At 48.7% G+C, this 21,250-nt stretch overlaps 2 protein-coding genes across 3 annotated transcripts in view; one reads left to right on the plus strand and one right to left on the minus strand.

Moving 5' to 3' along the window:
• Positions 1-1,506: 1,506 nt before the first annotated feature.
• On the minus strand, positions 1,507-9,322 carry LOC135826429 (chitobiosyldiphosphodolichol beta-mannosyltransferase-like). The gene is made up of 7 exons (XM_065339040.1): positions 8,980-9,322; positions 7,302-7,525; positions 6,570-6,708; positions 5,610-5,723; positions 5,153-5,274; positions 3,868-4,072; positions 1,507-2,462 (listed from the first exon to the last, which is right to left on the minus strand). The coding sequence occupies exons 1-7, from the start codon at positions 9,271-9,273 to the stop codon at positions 2,211-2,213; spliced, it is 1,350 nt and encodes a 449-aa protein (XP_065195112.1). The 5' UTR covers positions 9,274-9,322; the 3' UTR covers positions 1,507-2,210.
• Positions 9,323-9,924: 602 nt separating this feature from the next.
• Positions 9,925-21,250, plus strand: part of LOC135826425 (uncharacterized) — a 22,973-nt gene continuing 11,647 nt past the window's right edge. Inside the window, exons 1-6 of one of the 2 annotated variants that reach the window (XM_065339036.1) lie at positions 9,925-10,105; positions 10,193-10,507; positions 14,214-14,853; positions 16,572-16,734; positions 19,136-19,225; positions 20,214-20,348. In XM_065339036.1, coding sequence (XP_065195108.1) covers positions 14,255-14,853; positions 16,572-16,734; positions 19,136-19,225; positions 20,214-20,348 — 987 coding nt within the window. In that variant the 5' untranslated portion in view covers positions 9,925-10,105; positions 10,193-10,507; positions 14,214-14,254. Of the gene's footprint in view, positions 10,508-14,213; positions 14,854-16,571; positions 16,735-19,135; positions 19,226-20,213; positions 20,349-21,250 lie in introns of both variants that reach the window. The other variant, XM_065339035.1, reaches the window with a different exon arrangement.

Consider the following 21,250-nt stretch of genomic DNA (forward strand, 5'->3'; position numbering starts at 1 on the left):
TTGCCCCGGTGCTTTTGCAAAGCCGCCTCTTCCGGTCGGTTTTCCTCTGAGTGCTGAATTTGCTCACACTGTATTGATTTTTTTAAACACATTTTGACTATTTTACACATATTTTCTCCTTATTATTATCATCATCATCTCGCAGTCTTATTCTTTCAGCTGATGAAGAAACTGGTGGCGGGCCACCATGTTTCCAAGACTTAGAAGCCGATGTGTTGCTTGAAGCAGGGTCGGGCAGCCACTGAGTGATTATACACAGGGTTATAGCCAGGTCAAAATAGTGCATGGGGGTGGGGGCATGGGAAACAGTTACCCCGTATACCATTTTTCCACCTTCCAATATTGTCTTGCCACGCTAAATGCAGCATATGGGGCGAATCCCTGACTTCGCCCCGGACAAATGTGCCTTTATGAACCATCTAATATTGACTCCGACTGCATTTTGCGTTGAATTGCATGAGAAACACGAATGTCGGAAATGAGTAGCCCCCCCCCCCCCCCCCCCCTGGCTAGAACCCTGATTATCGGTATAAGTATCTGTTCACGGAGCACTTTCGTGTGGATATAGCTTCTATCAGCAAGGGATGGAGTGCTAAAAAATACAATGTTTAGCACTCCCTGGCTCCAACATACAGATACAAGTACCGTAAAGTCTTGTATAAAAGCCGCACTTGAATAGAAGCCGCAATTTTGGGCCCATCAAATCACACATAAGCCTGGTTTTAGTGTTGACATACATAGAAATACCTGTCTTGTACATGTATATCTAGCCTGTCTCATATAGAAGCCTGCAAAATTTCACCAAGAAAGTCATAGAAGCCGCGGCTTTTATACAAGACTTTACGGTATGCACATCTGCCTGCAGCTGTTGTAAGTCAAGTTACTGTTAGTCTCAGGTACAGACTGAAGTGTAGATATGAACTGTTCAACAATACAACAAGTATCGGTGAACGACTGTGGGCTGAGCACTATCTACTATAGAACATCCGACCAAAAGTACAAAGTGGACACTCTGGACCATCCGTTTCCATGAGCCAACAGTAGTAGTAGAGAAACCAGGCACCTAAAATTAATTTAAATTACACCTAAAAGGCACTAGAGTACGCACTGTATGTGAAGGGAACACTGGTCACCTAATTCTAGATTACATCTGAAACCAAGAGTACATAACCCTACTCTTGCTGAAACCTGGCAGGCCCCTGGCACCGAAATTTTAATGCACCTAAAATTACAATGTCATGTTTTACAGTACACACACACACACACACAGCATGCTGTCCGCAGATTGAGTGTTTTACAGTACGATCATGTAACTGTTTTAAAAGTTTCAGGTCTATGGCTGCACCCGGTATATCCGGTACCCAGTGTGGCATTCACTCACTTTTAATTGGATCTCATTGAGCAGCACAGTGTACAGTAACACCGACCAATCCAGAGACTTTACCACGCCATGTTCATGTCTACACACTGCACACTTCACAAGGAACGGTTATTCACAAAACATCATACAAGAAGGTATACTGTGTATTATTAATATTACTTGCATGGTAAGAGGAAGAAACTGTTAGTAACATGATTATCTCTAGGATGAAGTCTACGTTGGATAGGTGCCTGTCTAACTAGGTAGCGCGGGTGGTGGCTTGCGGATCAAGCCTGCCGCACATGATGCACACACTGCCCAGCAGTGCGTACATTGTGTGTGTACGCGCATGTGTGTGTGTGTGTGTGTGTGTGTGTGTGTGTGTGTGTGTGTGTGTGTGCACGCGCAATAGTAGCATGTATGCGCGTGAAGATCATGGCTCGGGACGGTCGGGAGTAAGAATCCAAAATATAAGAAATAGATAAAAATCGAAAAGGAAAGGATCTCAAGACATATACATCATGTGAGTAAAGAGTTCTCCTTTTGAGCCACACAAGGGCGCCGAAACATGTAAAACTCAGAATAAGACGCGCAAGGAAATGGTGGACCAGGACAGACCAATTACGTCCTGTTAGCATTATCTGTCAGGGAGACCGAGGAGAAGTCCAGATTCAAAAGGCCACACTAAGACGCCCACGGCAAGCCAACTTGACGATGGCGGTGGACACGGAGAGGAGCCGCGGAAACTCCCAGCTTCTGCGTGTGTGACTCCTTGCAAGTCCAGGCTTGTTGGGGTGGGTGGGGGGAGAGCTGTTTCAAGTTACAAAGTAAAGTTCTTTGAGCACTGAGTTCAGTCCTGAAACAGCGGTGCAACATTCGCCGTCCAGTGCTGCTCCCAGCGGTTCAGTCGGAACTCTACCAGATTTTCGCGGAAGTCGAGCAGCAGCGACTGATCCGGGTCGCCGAGTAACTGCCACAGCTGCTCCGCAAGTTCGGCACTACTTGCGAATACCATGCCGTTGTGTTTGTGTCGTACTAGTTCACCCAGACACTTGAAGTCGTGAGCTAGAACTGGCAAGCCGCAGCCAAACATATCCACCACCTGAGCAGGGCAAGGCAAGGGAGGGAGAGAGAGAGAGAGAGAGAGAGAGAGAGAGAGAGAGAGAGAGAGAGAGAGAGAGAGAGAGAGAGAGAGAGAGAGAGGAGAAAGATATGCGTCCATCTGTCACACAAAAGCTATACACAACCACCTAACGGACACCAAACACAGACACAACCTAACAATGCTGGATGCTGATCTTGGAAATTTTGCCATTCATGAGACATAAATTATCTAATGCAGATCTTTGCTAAAAGCAATAATTTCCGGAAAGGACATACACACACCCAAACACATAAACACGCATAGATACTTACGAACACGCACACCCACACACCCATTCGCAAACGTACACACACGGACTTGTACTTGCTCACAGCCAAAACTGGTCACGTGGGTCTCCCCGGGAGAGGGGAGAGATTCAAAAGGAATCTTGGAAAAACACATACATACACACGTATGTCTGTCTGTCTGTCCTGAACATTGCCGTTTCCGGTTACATGTCCCCTCGTGTGAGGGGCCGACAGACATGGAGAGTTGGGTTGAGGCGCTGTGCCGCATCAACGACCTAGCAAGATTTCCTAGCCATTTCATTGATCCATTTGTTGCAGTTGTGTAGCTGGAATCCTCGGGTTGACTTGCAACAACGATCGCATTTGCTGCAGTGGGCTCTGCAGCAAGGTAGGGCGAGCCGCTGGCGGGTGTCACACGATGGTCCAGAAGCGGTGGTTTGGTTGTGCACTGGAGTAGCAGATGGTGGCATATCCAGGCATTTGTGGACGGCCAGTCCGCCAGGGCTGCGAAACCAGCGAAGACATGCGGTGCATTGCCTGCTGCCAGCCTGGTCTGCTACGGGTTTGCGACGCTCTTCAGTGCACTTGTGACACGTATGCACACACACACACACACACACCTCAGACATGCCCATCGCGGAAGCGATGATAGTGAACAGCTATGTTAGACATAGCAACTTGTGCTGGGATTACACCATTCAACAGCTTGCAAGGCTGATGAATTGACTGCCACTAATTTTTAGCCACATCATTGGACCATTGGACGCACATCGCCAGAAGCGATGCTACAGCAGAAGCCATAGCAACTTGTGCTGGGATTGCACCATTCAACAGCTTGCAAGGCTGAAGAATTGACCGCCACTATTCAGCCTGGTCTACACCACACAGCTATGAAGTGGCTTTTTCTGGCCAGTGAATCCCTACTTTTTGGTCTTTTTTATTTTTTCCCGCACACACATCACACCGCATACTCCGGCATGCACTGGCTGTTGGTAACACACACACACACACACACACACACACACATACACACACACACACACACACACACACACACACACACACACACACACACACACACACACACACACACACACACACATCAAGTAGCCTACCTTCATGGGCAGATCCAGGCCGGATGATGAGGTATGCAGAGACACACCTAGATCAGCACTGCCTAGTAATCTGGGATAATCAGCCGCTTCCAGCCAAGGTGTCTCAACACTGATTCTAGTGAACTTCAACTCTTTCACCTTGTCCAGGTAGAACTGTTTTTGCGGTCCCTTGCCAGTGATTACACAGACAAGTGGTGGAAGAGAGCTGAACACACACACACACACACACACACACACACACACACACACACACACACACACACACACACACACACACACACACACACACATACAGAACAGAGAGAGAGAGAGAGACAGAGAGAAAGAGAAAGAGAGAGACAGAGACAGACAGACCACAGTTAAAATGTGATCGAGCACATCCGTGTCAATTTACACAGCTTTCCAGTTCCGGGGGAATATTGATGAGACGTACAATGAGAATATATCTCCGTCCAATAAAGAACCAATTCGCTATTCAAACAAAAACTATGGTGAAATCTGCTCAAGCCAACCCTGCTCTAGCGACCTCCAAAATGTGGATCCTGTGTACAGGTGGTTTTCTTATCCAGGGGCAGTTGACCGGAAGTAACATCCTTTGGTCCTTGTTGTTGTGGTCTTCTGGGATAGGTGGTCTTCTGGGACAGGTGGTCTTCTGGGACAGATGGTCTTCTGGGACAGGTGGTCGCCCTGACAGGTTCTACTGTACACTCAGGGAGAACATTGTCCATAGAACGTTGTCCATAGAACATTGCAGTCAGTTGCTGTCTGATGATTGCTAAAGCCGTGAAACTCAGAGTTACAGCAGAGACGCTCTGTATCCTTTATTTTTTATGTGCAGGTTTTACTGTTACAATCTCTCCTCCTCTTCTCCTCCATACACTCTCACCTGACACGTTGCTACCTTCGGTAGCCATTGCACACACCAACAATTCCAAACAACGAAGGAACGAATTTATAGGTTCTACTACTTTTGCTCCTGCTTTGTAGCAGTTGAGCACTCTCGTGTGGGGTAGTGCCTTTGCTGTTTGCGTTACGCAGAGCTCACTGACTTGTCAGTTTGAGCACTCTGGCAAGGTACGTTCGGGCCTGGTTTAAATCTGGCTTTGGAAAATTTAGTTTTCATTGCTGTCAGGTTCGGCCTCATTTCCTCTGTGCTGCGCTGATGAGTCCACAAAGGACGAAACAGTTCTGTCCACGGATTGAGTAGGTTCTACAGTATATAGAAAAAATCCTCAACCAGCAAAGCAGGCATACTATATGAACTAAAACAGTACAGTCAGCTTACAGGTCAGTCAGGGAGCGTTCCTCATAGATTTTGAGAGCGTCCAGAAGAACACCAAAGTCTTCATCTTCCGTCCAGCTGGTACTGCTGACGAGTAGTGCTGGTCTACCGCTGCGATACTCCGGCTAGTGTCAGAACAGCATACATGTACACACACACATACGCACGCACACACACACACATACACACACCCACCCACCCACACACACACACAACCGAGAAAACCTGTGACTGTTGAACGCGATAGAGAGGTTGCCCCCATATCCACCCACACATACACACTCAGGAAAAGGGTTTACAAATTTCAAGCTGCTCCTCAGTAGACAATTCGAGTCACTTAGCACAGCACAGCTTTCCAACAAGCAGTGCACGCACAACGGTACAATAATCACAGATGCATGCATGAAACAAGGACATGGCCACATGCAGGTAGAGTTCTACTCTTGTGTGAGTTACTTACCATGCCGGATGTGTCCAGCTGGGTGAAAACCGTCCGATTCGCATCACCATCCGGGTCGGCAAACACGGAATACTGCTGTTTGAGCTGCATGAACAGATGATGTCGCTCATCAAGCTACAGGGACACAGGAGAACAGTGCACCAGGAACGAGAAATCAACTATCAGTCGACATAGACAGGTCCAGGGTCACCTGGGTGTAAGCGGGACTCTCCCCAGTACAGTACATACATTCCTGTGACCTGCACCAAGAAACACATTATCCACAAAGTATGCAACTGTCGGTGCAACCTCTATCCAGTGTTGCGACGGCAGAGTTTCACATCACGTGGCGCGGTTCAAAAGGTTACGCAGCACACTCTTGGGGCTTATGCACTTTCGATCTCTAGCTGCCCTCGGTGAAATCCGACCCAGAGTGCACAGTTGGCGCCCTGAATTTGCACGACCCTTGACACCCTGGCAGTGGCACGAATGCGACTGCACCCACACATGTACACATACAGTGATGTAATCGGAACTGGTCCAGGGTGCCAGCTTTGCACTTTGGGTCGGATTTCACCAAGCGCAACTGTACTCGTGGGCTTGCGCAAAGCCTTCACCGCACCCGATTGACTCGGGCAACAGGCATGTGACACACAACGTATGTTGCAAAAGAAGGATTCGCGAACGGGATTCAAACCAAGCACCCCCGTCTTTCCGGGACACTGCGCCCTACCGATTAGGCTACCAGTGATCACACCCCCCACCACACACACACGCACGCACACTCACACACACACTCACACACACCCACACGCTCACCCACACACCCACTCACACACACACACACACGCACCCACACACATACCCCCCCCCCCCCCCACACACACACGCACACACACGCACCCACACACGCACCCACTCAGAGACAGACACCCGTGGCTCCTTCTTGCTACACGTACACAGTTACCTCCCAGTACTTACTGGCAATGGACGGAACAGCGCCGGCGGCCGATCATGCATGGTCACCGCGGTTACGTCCCAGTTACGCGCCAGGTCCTCACGCATAGCATTGGTCACACACACCGCATTGTCGGCCATGCGACCGAAGAACCGCTCGTACCTGCACGCAATGCAGAACAAGCCGTGGGCACACAAGAATGAAGGATGAAACGAGCGTACATGTATATGCAAATACCCTGAGAATGGATGGTTACGATTAGGAGACAAAGCGGAGTCGTCATGTTTGTCTGAAACCGAGAGCAAAAATGATTGCCGGCCCAATGCCGGGCATGCAAAACGGTGCACAAGTTGATAACAGAAATAGAGAACAGATCTACTTTCAATGAGAAGGGCAGAACTCCTCTGTAGCTTCGTCATGATACGAAAACGAAGATTTGGAAAGCATTTGAAGGATTAGGAGAGATTTTCTTTCTTTCTTTTGTGTAGCCAAGGACTTGGTGCGGCTCTGTGCGTTGAAAGTTCATATCGATCTACTTTCCCTTACACAAACACAACTTTAAGGTCTGTTCAGGCGCATTTACACAAGCAATGAGTCTAAGAAGGCCCCGATTACGAAAATTCAGCCAGGGAAAAAGTTATGGACAGAATGGACACGGTGGCTGCCCAGGAATCGAAATCGTGTAAATTCGACGGCTGGAAAGGGGTTAACGTGCCCCGTACGCGTGTGAGCGCATGTTATGCGTGCACACTTACCAGACTGCAAAGCGCACGAGTGGGTGCTTCCTGGGCAACGCCATGCTCAGGATGGTGTGGCCGTAGTTGTGCCAGTCGACGACAAACTCCGTTCCGCGCAGCCGACACACCAGCCACGCCACCGCCATGGTAGGGATGGCCGGCGGGTTCTGCAGCAGCAGGTGCGAGGCGCGCGGCAGCCACAGGTACAGCGTGCAGAAGAGCTGAAGAGACTGCAGCAACACCTGTGCACAGACATATACCCACCGACACACGTGCGCACGAAGAGAGAGAGAGAGAGAGAGGGAGAGAGAGAGAGAGAGAGAGAGAGAGAGAGAGAGAGAGAGAGAGAGAGAGAGAGAGAGAGAGAGAGAGAGAGAGAGACACACACACACACCACACCACACACATACACAACCAGTACAACAAAAAAGACACATCACACACTTGATGAATACAAAACCATCAGATTCGTGTCAGCACCCACGGCACAGTACCACTAACGGACAGTTTAACACTTCTGAGGTAACATCCTCAGGAAACCCCCCCCCCCCCCCCCCCCAGCTCCAGGCTCTTTACAAACACCATTCTGAAGTTTCGACTAGAATTTTCCTTGCTTTCTCTTCAGGTGGATACGGGTAGAAGAAGAAACTAGCCAGTACAATAACTTTTGATTAACGTATCCACCTGAGGAGAAAGCAGCAGTAGATGGATTAGCGAGAAAGAAAACACTGACAAGAGAGCATCGTAGCTCTTCAGTGAGGTATTCCATGTGTAAATACAGTCAGACCTCGCTTATCCGGGTCACTCGCCATCCGGAAGAAAATCGTCGGTTACCGATTTACAGCATATGCCATGTATACATACAGCATGTGTGTTCGATTATCCGGTTCCCTCGCCTATCCGGATATGTTTGTGGAAAACGGATGTGTGTGGTTATGAGAGGTCTGACTGTAGTAAAGTGCTAATTGTGAAACACATAGGAAATACTAAATCCTTAAGTGATGTACTAGCGGTGGTCGCATGAAGCTGTGCGATCACCGTGGCATGTACACAGGCAACAAATGAACTGAAATACCGTATTTTCCGGAGTATAAGCCGCACTTTGAACACTCAAAATCCCCCCCCCCAAAGGAGGATGCGGCTCATATTCCGATGAACAAATTATTGGTGAGAAATAGGATAGGTGATTATTTCATGGCAAAAAAATGGGGATGTGGCATATCCTGCAGTGCGGCTAATACTACGGAAAACATGGTAAAACATGTGTGGATGACTATCCTGTGTAGGGGTTTGAGCATGGATGTGTTCTGTTACTGCTTGCATAGGTACTAGGTTTGGTTTTCTTTGTGAATATCGACAGCCTCCCACAAATAAATTTATAGGCCTGTGACATTGCATGTGTGTTAGAAATCAACACTTCACTCCTTTGTCTGTGTAAATGGATACCTATCATGGGAATCTCTCCAAAGAAATAGAATAATGGAAATGGACTCGGATGGAGAGCCCAGGATAAATTTATAGAAAAGAAAAAAAAAGGACCAACTGGTGGTGCTAGTGGACATTATAGGGTAACTTGTAGTTCCTTGGTTCTTTTTTCTTTTCTATAAATAATGAAAATAGAAGTATGTAAAGTTTGCATGGTTTTAAAAGCAGAAAGGTTGAGGACTACAAAACGAGAAGTAGGTCAGAGTCTCACCTTCACGAAGTACACTGCCACACGTGGGAGGTTATTGATGGCCGCGGGCAGCGAACGCAGGAGCGCCACCTTGATCTTCGGGTCATCACGAACACTACCGTGAGGCTCTGAGCCACCATAGGCCACGACGTCTACGTCAAAACCAGCGCGACTCAACGACCAACAGTGATACTGCATTCGCGGACTTCGTCCAAAATCGCCCAGCACCAGGACGCATGCCCGCTTAGATCTAGGACGAAAGCGCTTCCACAGCAAAGCCAGCACAGGCAGCAAGATGCAAGCTTCAAAAAGCATTTTCCCTCTCCAACCCTCACTGCACTGGCAGTCTACATCACAGGCAATTATTTGGAAAAGACTTGAATTCCAGTTGACCAATTATTATTGAATTCAAAACTCTAGATCTGCCTACTACGTGACGCCCACGTCCGGACGTGGCCCATGTCACAGCATGCAGTCAAGTCAAGATTGTGCTGGTACTAGTATATGGTACCGTTGGCGTGCACGTGGGCAACGAGAAAAAGAGAAGTCAAAAACATTTTTTTTGGAAAGAGTCGCATTTTTCGTTTCGGCGATTTTGGATCGCCATTTTTTCTACATAACAATCCCGTGATGTAACCATGGTTGCGTCGCAAGACTCGCAACCACTCCATGGAAACGTTGCCCTCCCAGGCCGGCAAGAGGCAAGACCAGACATCTGAGTATTCTGACCTACCCATCTTTTGAATTATTTTTGATAGTCTCGCGATCGCCTGCACTGAGTCTGTACAGAGTCTGTACTGTAGTCACGGTAATGTAGAGACTAGCTGTACTAGGCCCTGACTCGGGCCCGAGTCACTAGGACAGTACTGTCAGTAGGAGTCGGGTCGAAGTGCATGCTGTCGGAGAATTTCATTAAATTTTCTTGAAATAGGAAACCACTGACCAGGCAAGTTATCGAGGAGCTTCAGTTGATATCGGCTGTCGACTAGTCTGTTATTTGGACTCTATGAGCAGCTGGGGCCGTGTTTGGAAGTGAAGAAGGACGTACAATACACCGCACTAGGCTGAGAAAGCGCAGCGTTCTCTCCACCTGCGTCCGACGATACGCACTATCGTCCACGCTGCGCAGCGAGGTGACCAAATACAGGTCAGGAAGAACCATTCGATTGCTATTCAGAAACCTGGACAGAAGGTGATAGACAATGTAACCTCCTAAACTTTGGTCGTCTTGCAGCTTGACCTGCAGTGCATGTTTCGCTAGGCTTCCAGCTCAGTCTCGAGCCACCAATCTCACCATACCGCCGTCGTGTTGGAGAATCGTAGCTAGGCTATCGACCGTTGCTGCTGATTGATTGCAGGACTTTCGAGCACGCTAGCCTGAACCAGTCTGAAGTGGCTCATCCCTGTGGTGTCTGCGGGCCAAGCGACGGGCAGGACTGGCCCTAGTAGTCGACTTGTCCAGGCACTGGGATGGACTCAGCGTGGTCGGGATGAGAGCAGATCAGGTCCTGCTCTGCCAGTGAACTAACTACTTCACATACTTGTATTTGTAAGTATCTACAGCTGCTACACATTTGCAGCAAAAACGTACCTGCAAGCACAGCATTCAGGGGCATACCTAGCACATCGATGGTCATGGCCATGTACTTGAGTACCTATTGTCGTGGACATGGAAATCCAGTCAATTGACCGGGGCCGGCACCCTCAGCGCGTACAGAACGCTGCGTGCAGTGCAATGTCATGTTGATCCGATGCGACCAGCGCGCTGCAGCGCATATAGCACACTACTTTCACTTTAGCTCATACATGTACACCAGGGAGTCGTACTCAAACTAGGGAGGTGACACGGCACAGAAATTCGTGTCACAGGGGTTGACTCGCACCCGTGACCCCTCGTTGTTATTTTTGGAATAGTTCAGTCCAGTCCAGTCCGAAAGGTCATACTCGGATCGACTCGCCTTCTGTACTTCACCTCCAAGCGTGCCGCATGGGTGTCTAGTTTTTGAAATTATTGAGGCAGCACATTTCGTTTACAGCCCATCACTCGCCAGTATTCTTTGAAAGACTACCAGCAATTTGTTTACCTCCTGCCATGTCCGAACTAATTGATAGCAGTGATGGCAACAGCAGCAGTTATGAGACGGCGTGTAGTGTTACGGTAACCGTTCAGAACTGTTCTGAGTCGTATCCTAGGTTAATCCGAATACTAAAAATTGACTCAAATTGCACATAGCACGAAGCTGGTTTTTGAAAATTGTAAGTCGTGTATCTGCCCCATTTCTTCTTTATGACATGCACAATACACCAGTCTTCCTAAACAACACATTTCTAGCAGGGGTTAAGTACCATATAAGAGAAGTACAGCCAGTGATATTGTCATGTTGAAATACTACAATTTTGACACAAATTACACATAACACGAAGCCAGGTTTTGAAAAATGTAAGTCGTGTATCTGCCCCATTTCTTCTTTATGACTTGCACAATGGTCCAGTCTGCCTAAATAACACATTTATAGCAGGGGTTATGTACCATATTAGAGAAGTACAGCCAATGATATTGTCATGTCTAAATACTACAATTTTGACACAAATTAGACATAACACGAAGCTGGTTTTTGAAAATTGTAAGTCGTGTATCTGCCCCATTTCTTCTTTATGACTTGCACAATACACCAGTCTTCCTAAACAACACATTTATAGCAGGGGTTAAGTACCATACAAGAGAGCTACATTGTACATCTAGTCATACTGTCATAAACAGCCAGCATTTTTCCTGCAGCAGTCACACCACCATCATCATTATTTCCAGGGAAATCCTCTTACATTGTCAGCTCCTACGTCGTTAGATACAATGTAGGGGGCTGTAGGACCGGCTCGTCAAAGATAGAGAACCTGAACAAGCGTGCTCGGGACGTCTCAGCAATCGTAGTATGCCTGAGCACTCCAATAAAAACTTGATCAATGGCAAAATCGTTCCCCACAGAAAAATCATACTTTGCGGGTCTCGCGTTGCACGCTTGGAGGTGAAGTACAGAAGGCGAGTCGATCCAAGTATGACCTTTCGGACTGAACTGGACTGAACTATTCCAAAAATAACAACGAGGGGTCACGGGTGCGAGTCAACCCCTGTGACACGAATTTCTGTGCCGTGTCACCTCCCTAGTTTGAGTACGACTCCCTGATGTACACGTACATGTAGATCCTTCAAAGGGGTGAACCCCTGGATAGGCGACAAGCCTCTCGGTCATCCTAATAAAGATAGTACAATTATTAAATGCATGTGTGTACTGCTTATCCATGGCTGCATGGCCAGCACCCAGGGGCCACTAGACGTGCGACCGGATTTCTATGTCTACAACAGAACCGTATGATGTGCGTGGTGTGGTGGCCATGCACCACCGGCAATCATTACCTCATAGTCGACATTTTGCCTATTTTGACTACTGCAGTATGTACTGTCGTGGACATGGAAATCCGGTCGCACGTCTAGCGGCCGCAGGGCGCTGGTCATGCAGCCATGGGTAAGCAGTACACACATGCATGACATTATTACGCTCTGCAGCGCGCTGGTCGCATCATGTGCACTGTTCTGTAGGCGCTGAGGGCGCCGGCCCCGGTCATTCGACTGGATGTCCATGTCCGTGACAGTAGTACCTATGTGGGCAGTTTGCTGGTGTGGTGACCGCACTACAGACAGTGTATACCAGGGAGTAGTGTATTTATACCAGGGAGTAGTATATTTATACCACTCCCTGGTATACAGTGACTATCATGAGCTACGCGCCTGGTATTCATATCATGTACAGAGTCAGTGCTTCTCAATGAAATCCAATCCTGCGGGAGTCAATACAACGCTGGGTGCTGTACTGCGCCAGACTTGTGACTGGGCTTTTGCACGGGTGCAGTGTGCAAGCTCGGCTCACCCGGTCGGATTTTATTGAGCAATGAGCACCAATTAATGTACAGTGAAACTTGTCTAAGACGACCGCTCAAGGGACCTTCAAAATGTGGTCTCTGTCACCAGGTGGTCTCCTTATCCAGGGTCAATTGACTGGAAATAGCATCCCTTGGTGCTGGTTGCAGTGGTCTTCTAGGACAGGTGGTCGCCTCATCCGAGTGGTCGCCTTGACAGGTTTTACTGTACAACCAAGAGAACATAAGCCACGCGTTACAAGTGCATGTACAAAGAAATCCACTTCGTAAGACCGAAGCAACACCAAGGCGTACTCGGCCTCTGCCACACGCGAGTGTATCTAGGGATCGTGCATGATGTGATTTAAATGTAAACGCGGTGCTGCTTTTCACCCACAGGTCGGATTTCTTTGGCCATGAGTCGACTGTACAAGCACTGCATTCACTGTCAGTGTAGTTGGGAGTGTTTTCGAGAGTGCCCCACATCTTGTTCTACATCAGTGTACAGCTTATATGCGGGGCATAGATTGTGAGCCGTGAAATCAATATGCTCTATCTCTAATGAGAGACATGCAGCGCTACTGAGGCAGAATTCCGCCATGGTTGGATTATTCTGCAGTACTATTTTATGTTTTAATTTCTACTGCCCACAGCCGCACAAAGTCCTTGGCTACACAAACATGAAAAATCTCTCCAAATCTCTCCAAAACACACTTCAAATTCTTTTCCAAATTTCCATATCCCTGAAGATGCTTTCTTGGGCAAAAATTTGGAAAATAATTTGAAGTTTGTTTTGGAGAAATTTGGAGAGATTTTCATTTTTGTTTAGCCAAGGACTTTGTGCGGCTGTGGGCAGTAGAAATGAAAATCATTACAAGGCGACAGAGGTGTTACGCCATTCTTATTACTAGCATAGACATGTACATGATTATATGGAACTTCCTCGTAATGTTAGTCCCGTGTTTTAGCAAAAAGTTTGATTTGACAAGCTTTGTCCAGATCAAGCCAGAGAGAGAGCGAGAGAGATAGACAGACAGACAGACACACACACACACAGACGTACACACAGACACACACACACGTACACACACACACATACACACACACACATACACACACACACATACACATACACACACACACATACACACACACATACACACACACACACATAATATATCCTCCACCCCCCCCCCCCCCCACACACACACACACAGACAGACAGACAGGCACAGAGAGAGTGAGAGAGAGAGAGAGAGAGAGAGAGAGAGACTGCGAACGTTCCTTGTTTTATCTTACGTCTTGGTGTCTGCATGACTATTCTCAAATATCTCTTTCATCAGAGTACTAACTGAAGACGACCAGACTCAGCTCATCGACGGCCATGTCTCGACATCCCAAGCTGTCATCCCGTTACCGAGTTAGCCCCCTTGGCCAGAGCCATGACGACGCACCGAGCGGTTCAAACAACGTCAGCTTCGACGTTGGCATGGCGACGTCCATGCAGCGCGACAGCGTGTTCGACAGCTTTGCAGCAAACAGCGGCGACGAACTCGGCTCCATTCGCGAGTCGTCGGCGGCAACGGCGACGGCGGCGGAGAAACCGGCGAGAAGGCTAACGCAGAGCACCATGCAGCAGCTTGGCAACGTCCTGCGTCCACTGCGCCAACAAACGCACTGCTGTCCCTCACCTGTCCTCGAGCGAGCGCGTATCGCCAGCGATCCACTGCAGACCAGCAGCGGTGGTGGCGGTGGTGGTGGTGGTGGCGCGAGCAGCAGCAATACGAGGGCGCCGCAGCGCGTGAATGCTGCTGGGGATCGTGCTGACACCACTGGACCAGCTGGCAGACACTCGTCCGCTGTGTTGAGCAAACGTGCCGTGTTCGGTACTGGGGTGCGAGGCGACGCGGGGGGCAAGTCCAGCAGAAAAGATCGCCTGCTGTCGTTTAACCAGAGATCGATGAGCAATGCAGCAGATCTAGGGTGAGTTGCCATGAGCGTGAGCACAACCTCTTAGGGCGGATTATCAGCTATCATGTTCAACATATTAACGTCCAACGTCCGTGCCTGGCGAAGTGGTCTGTAGTACAGGTGGAATCCTGATAATTCGAACCTCCAAATGCCAGGAAAAAAACTTCCAATTATCCGGACATTCTGATGGCACGTATTCATCTAAAATGGCGGACGCCCACGCTGCATTCATGGTATGGGCGCACGTGAGCCACGCTGTGGGGACACTTGTTCGACTCCGCATACAAACGTATACGAATGCGTGGAAAAGAAGTTTTTCTAATCGCTGGAACTTGTGAGTTTCTTTCGATATAGACTATTGGTCTTCAAGGTATACAATAGTAGTGACCCAACGAAGTGGAATTTGCGGAATACAACGTTCGAGACGGCTCAACAAGTCAAGAGTAAAGTGCGAATTTACTATGTACGCAAATGAGAAAACCTACTTGTTTCCCCGCAACGCTAGTCACGTGCGCCTTCAGTGAATACGTGACATTATCCAAACATGAACCCACAACACAATATGTATGTCAAAATGCTCCCATGGTCACGCAGAGTTGCGCTATGGACCTTAGACACAGATTTCACGGATACTGAACTGACCGGCACAGCCTGCTCATGCAAACTGAACTGACCGGTACAGTGTACAGTGAACCTCGAATTAAACTTTGCTAACTTCAAATTATCAGCACAAATCCCACACATTTTCTATGTACGTGGAATCCGTGGAACTTCGAATTAACCTGACCTGTCCGGTCCGAGGTTCGAATTATCAGAACATTTTATATGGGAATCGTATTGACAGAAATCGGTCCTGGAAAAACTTCTAATTAAGCGGTATGTTCGAATTAAGCCATATTCGAATTACAGTGGTCCCTCTATAATCCGGCACCATTTGTGCCACGAAAATCTGCTGGATTAGGGAGGGTGCTGGATTAACAAATCTGATTTACTGCTGCAATGTGCATGAAGAGGACATTTTGGCTACTGAAAATTGTGCTGGTTTATCGAGGGTGCTGGATTATAAAGTGCCGGATTAGAGAGGGACGACTGTATCAGGATTCCACCTGTACCAGGCTGGTCGCTAGTCACGGTAGTCTTTAGTTACAGGTTTTACTGTATACAACTGTAGTTATGAGGCGTGCTGCCTTCCACACGTAACCTGCCTCCATCACACACTGGATGCATACACTCAAACCCGCAATCTCTCGTACCAGCTCAACCGTTCTTGCTCGATTCATCCGAGTGCCCACGCGATCTCTAAATATTGGGGGCGCGAACTCCAGTTCTGTACGAAAGTGCATTTCAAACCAGAGGGAAAGTGCGGTGTTTGATTTTCCGCAGTGCACAGACTGCAGCTGAATGATGTAATGAAGGCAGTGCGCCGCGCATCTGGCCAATAGAAAAGAGATCACCGCTGCATACTCTTGTTTATGGACTCCTGATAGTACATATCACCCCATAGTACCATAGGAAACCATGGATTCAGCCAATCAGCAGCTGTTATTTCCGGGGGGATATTCCCAGCGTACACATTCGTACCACCTTTGACCCCGAGGCGTTCTACGTACGCTGGTGCAGTATTGGGCTGATGTAACGCTATCACATTCACTTCGCCTTTCTCTCTCTCTCTCTCTCTCTCTCTCTCTCTCTCTCTCTCTCTCTCTTTCTCTATCTCTCTCTGTGTACAGCCGCCGACAATCCGAGCCATGGATGTTCACTGCGGTGTTGAAACGGTTGCGTAACATCACCCGTGATGTGGACATTGGAGGAGTCGAGACTGAGGATGCGGAGCAAGAGGGCCCTGAAGACAACATGGCGACTGAGAAGTCCACCAAGAAGTCCAGAGAAGAGGTAAGGTGTTTGGTGAATGAAAGACTTATCAATTAAGTTACTGCATATGCTTTCTGTGCTATGTCTAGTCACAAGTCACACAAACCTAATCACAGTACTATCGGTTGCAGAAGATCTGGGGGGGGGGGGGGGGGTGGCGGGGAGGGGGGGGGGGGCGGGGGGGGGGGTGAGCCTCGTAGCCTGGACCGTTCTCATCGTCATGTATGTCAGTGTCTTTGCACGATTGAACCACCGTGTAATACATTGGTATGTTATGCTTGGTGAAATTCTAAACTGTTCGTTCTTCGGCGTCCAGCAGTACTGTGTTGTATATCTACCGGCGGGTAACCCGTATCTTTTTCTCTCTCCGAAGCCCTCTCCCCTTCTAAGATTTGTGTGTGTGTGTGTGTGCGCGCGCGCGCGCGTTTGTGTGTGTGTGTGTGCGTGCCACCTAGTTCGGTTGGTGGGTACACTTATGCCAGATAGTGTTGGGTCTGTTGCCAATGGGCTCGGCTGCTTGAAGGTGTATTGTTGTACCTACCACCTTTGTTGGTTTCAGGGTTCATATACTTTCTATTTGAAGTATACATACAAGTTAACCATGGACTGCTTCTGGCAAGATTAACTCTTGTGTAATCGATGGTGCTAGTGAAGCTTATATCAGATCCACTCTGATTTAGCCACCCACACTAGTACCAAGTATTACCTTCACTGGGGGCAGGGGTAACTGCAGTTGGATCCCGGGACGGATACCCTGATGCCGTCAATCCTTTTTCTGCACCTTGTCCTCACCCACTTACTGAGGTGTGGTGAGCCCATAAGTGGGATCATTTTCAAGTCCACCCAGAGTTTTGGGGATTTCAGGGGGTGTCAACCGTTGGGTGGTTCAATAGCCAATTGAGTCATCTTTCCAAGATTCCTTTTGAGTCTCTCTCCCCTCTCCCGGGAGACCCACGTGACCAGTTTTGGCAGTTAGCAAGTACAAGTACAAGTGCACACGTGTGTGTGTGTGTGTGTGTGTGTGTGTGTGCAAATGGCGCCAGGCTTACCGTTGTCTGCCAGACAAGCAGAACAGACCTCGACCATCACCGGTTGTGTGCCAAACTTGTCACCGCTCCTTCAGTCGTGTAAGCGACAGGAAGCGACACAAGTGTACAGCTACGCGTGCCCTACCCGTAAGCCAACAGCCAGGAAGCTGTCACTGCGATCAGTGCGACAGATGGTTCCGGAGCAAGGGTGGATTTGCCCGACACAAGTGCTCGCCAGCAACATCACCAGCAGAGGCATCTTCTGACACACTTGAGTCACCGGTTACAAACAATATGTCCTGCGAACGCTGCAGCTTCCACTACGCCCGCTGCAACCGCTGTGTGCTATCGCGCCAAGGCATGAAACGTCACAAGTGCAGCCGTGGCTCGGCCAGAGCAACCAACACAGACCGTAGCTCCTTCTGCATCGTTTGCAATTGCGGTCAGCGTTTCAGTAGACCACAGGACCTATCCCGTCATCGCCCCTACTGTTCCGAACCTGCTCAACCCCCCATGGGGTCCGCATAGCCAGAATATGGCAGCGCGTCCAAGGTCCAAGGTGTGTGTGTGTGCGGGGGGGGGGGGGGGGTGGTGTGTGTGTGTGTGTGTGTGTGTAAAAAATGGAAAAAAAATTGAAATGAAAAATAGGGATTCAATGGGCCGAGAAAAAGTCACTTCAAACAGCCGTGTGGTGGATACCAGGCTAAAAATAGTGGCGGTCAATTCATCAGCCTTGCAAGCTGTTGAATGGTGTAATCCCAGCACAAGTTGCTATGTCTAACATAGCTGTTCGCTATCATCGCTTCCGCGATGGGCATGTCTGAGGTGTGTGTGTGTGTGTGTGTGTGTGTGTGTGCGTGTGTGTGTGCGTGTGTGTGTGTGTGTGTGTGTGTGTGTGTGTGTGTGTCCCATATGGTGCAGTGGTATGTGCAGTCGATTTCCAATCGAGAGGTTGCGGGTTCAATTCCCGACGATTATGGTCGCACACATCTTTCTTCTCTTTCTCGGACTCTTCCTGACTTTTCTTTCATTCGCCTGGGTGGTTACCAACAGCCAGTGTATGCCGGAGTATGTGGTGTGTGTGTAGAAAAAAGAAAAAAAGAAAAAATGGAAAAATGAAAAATAGGGATTCACTGGCCAGAAAAAGTCACTTCAATCAGCTGTGTGGTGGATACGTACCAGGCTAAAAATAGTGGCGGTCAATTCATCAGCCTTGCAAGCTGTTGAATGATGTAATCCCAGCACAAGTTGCTATGTCTAACATAGCTGTTCGCTATCATCGCTTCCGCGATGGGCAGGTCTGAGGTCTGAGATGTGTGTGTGTACACATGTATGTTTATGTGTGTGTACATGTTTATGCCACCTCTAACCCGGATCTTCTTCTGCACATACAGCTGCATGCCATGTTTCACCGTGCCATCCGCTTGGTACGCATCATGGCTAAGGCCTGCCTTGCTATACGGGAGGACGCCATGGCAAAAACGGTAAGGACAGAGAATCCTTCAGTCAGAATCAGAAGGAACCTAGGCATTAGGCTTTGAAACTATGGCAGCCGCTGAACTTGGCTTGCAGGTCTGATTTTCGACGCCATTCACTACATTGGGGCATACATATTAAACGTGTCCCTATTTTCTAAAGCGGCAACCTACATCTTTCTTGTTGATGTCTTTCCACAAGTTTCCAGACCTGACCATTGCAAAAGGAAAACTCCACAACCATTTTGATAATAATTATCACCAAGTTATTGGTTGCCAAAAGCTCTCCTAGAATCAAGGGTCAGGCTTCTTGCAGTTTTATTTAGAAGAAAGGCATTTGAGCCTCCAATGCCTCTCTTCTGAAAGCTCTATGTTTCTCTGCCCAACGCAGCAGCCAAGACACTACTCAATATGAGCTCTCACACCGTCTCTCAGTGCTGCATAGATATATCTTCTCCGCCACCATATTTTCAGTCATTGCCCATCCGCAGGGAACAGTAAATCGATTGTGACGGAGAAGATACTCACACAGCGAAGAGGCCGTGGTTTATGAGTGTCAAGCGTTTAGTAAATCTCATATCATAGTGTGAGGAACACCAGATCCTCTCTATTTCTGAATTGTAGTCGAGATGTGTTTGTTGCAACCTCATTTGGCCTATTCCTGGGACAATAGTCACATGTTCAATGAATGGGTGATCATATGGTCATCTCCCAATGAAACACCCCGTTGTGTTCGTTTGTGCTTCGTAACGTGACCAAGCAATAGAGGTTGGGTGGATCACATCATTGTGTACTAGTACCATACGCTTTGTATGGAGTGAGAAATCAGTGCTAGCACTGATACGCCACAGTCCACACAAAGCATCTCCAATGATGATGTAATGACAATGTGCCAGTGATGTCATGATGACGTCATAATGATGTAGTTTCATAACCTCAATATGCTCCAAACCCACGGCATGCACACAAACACACGTGTTATTGTGGTCCTGTTAAGGTGGTATCCTCGTTGCAGTTGCAGCACGAGAAGCAGAGGAGAGAGGCCAACGACCAGGAGACGCGCATCGGTCGCCTGAAAGGCTCGGCCCACTCCAACCAGGAGTTCAGTATGGACGACCTGCTGGAGATGGATGTAAGTGGCGATGACAGACTGTACATGACTGCTGCAGATAGTGTCAAGAGTTTATAACCCGCCAAGAGTGTCTGACACCCTTTCTATGGGGTTCGCCGGCTGTGAAAACTCACATCACGTGGTGCGGTGTCGCAGTTGTACGTTCCAGCCATTTTTTAGCGAGCAGCGGAGTAATAAAAAAGCACTATCTGACAGAAACTCACTGTGCGTATGCATGATCATGGCAGATATTGGGATTGCGCGCACGCTACCCTTCGTTTGTACGTACAGTACGAAACGTACCTGAGACACATGATGTGAGTTTCCGCCGTCGGAGACCCCATATGCAGAGTTGTACACTCTTGGGAGGGGCGGGGGGGGGATAATTACACTCTTGGCAGTGCTGTGCGGGGTGGGGTGTGGAATGGGTGGGTGGGGGGGGGGGGGGTCACATGACTAGAGGTTGCTGAGATGGATGTAAGTGACCAAGACAGAGGAGGGTACCTGACTGCTGCAGATAGTGGTATCCGGACCAGGGGGGCATGCCTGGATACTACTCAGTATACACCATCCTGGACGACCATGGTCGAGTGGCAGTCTACAAGGGATTCGTGCGACCCCTACTTGAATATGCCCTGCTGGCCTGGGCGAGCGCAGCCACAACTAACATGGCCCAGCTGGATAAGGTACAGCAATGTGCCCTGCATTTCCTGGGACCTGGAACCATCCTCCAAAGTCTTCAGCTCCGCCGAAAGGTGGCAGCCCAGTCATACTTGTTCAAGCTGCACTACATTCCATGGCCTCCCCAGGTAAAGGCCATGCTGCCACCAACCAAGCCCCCTGCCGTAGCTAGCATATGCACACGGAAAAACGTCAGACGCACCATGGCTTCCAGCTGAAGTGGACACCCCCTCGCACAGCCC

Source organism: Sycon ciliatum, chromosome 10 (assembly GCF_964019385.1).
Source record: "Sycon ciliatum chromosome 10, ocSycCili1.1, whole genome shotgun sequence".
Lineage (NCBI taxonomy): Eukaryota > Metazoa > Porifera > Calcarea > Leucosolenida > Sycettidae > Sycon > Sycon ciliatum.

Excerpts from the sequence above, each read along its gene's own strand:
- LOC135826429 (XM_065339040.1), bottom strand. The coding sequence starts at position 9,273 with ATGCTTTTTGAAGCTTGCATCTTGCTGCCTGTGCTGGCTTTGCTGTGG. Across the intron at positions 5,275-5,609 it reads AGCTGGACACATCCGGCATG|CCGGAGTATCGCAGCGGTAG; the intron begins GTAAGTAACTCA and ends TTCTGACACTAG. Across the intron at positions 2,463-3,867 it reads GCCTGGATCTGCCCATGAAG|GTGGTGGATATGTTTGGCTG; the intron begins GTAGGCTACTTG and ends TGCCCTGCTCAG.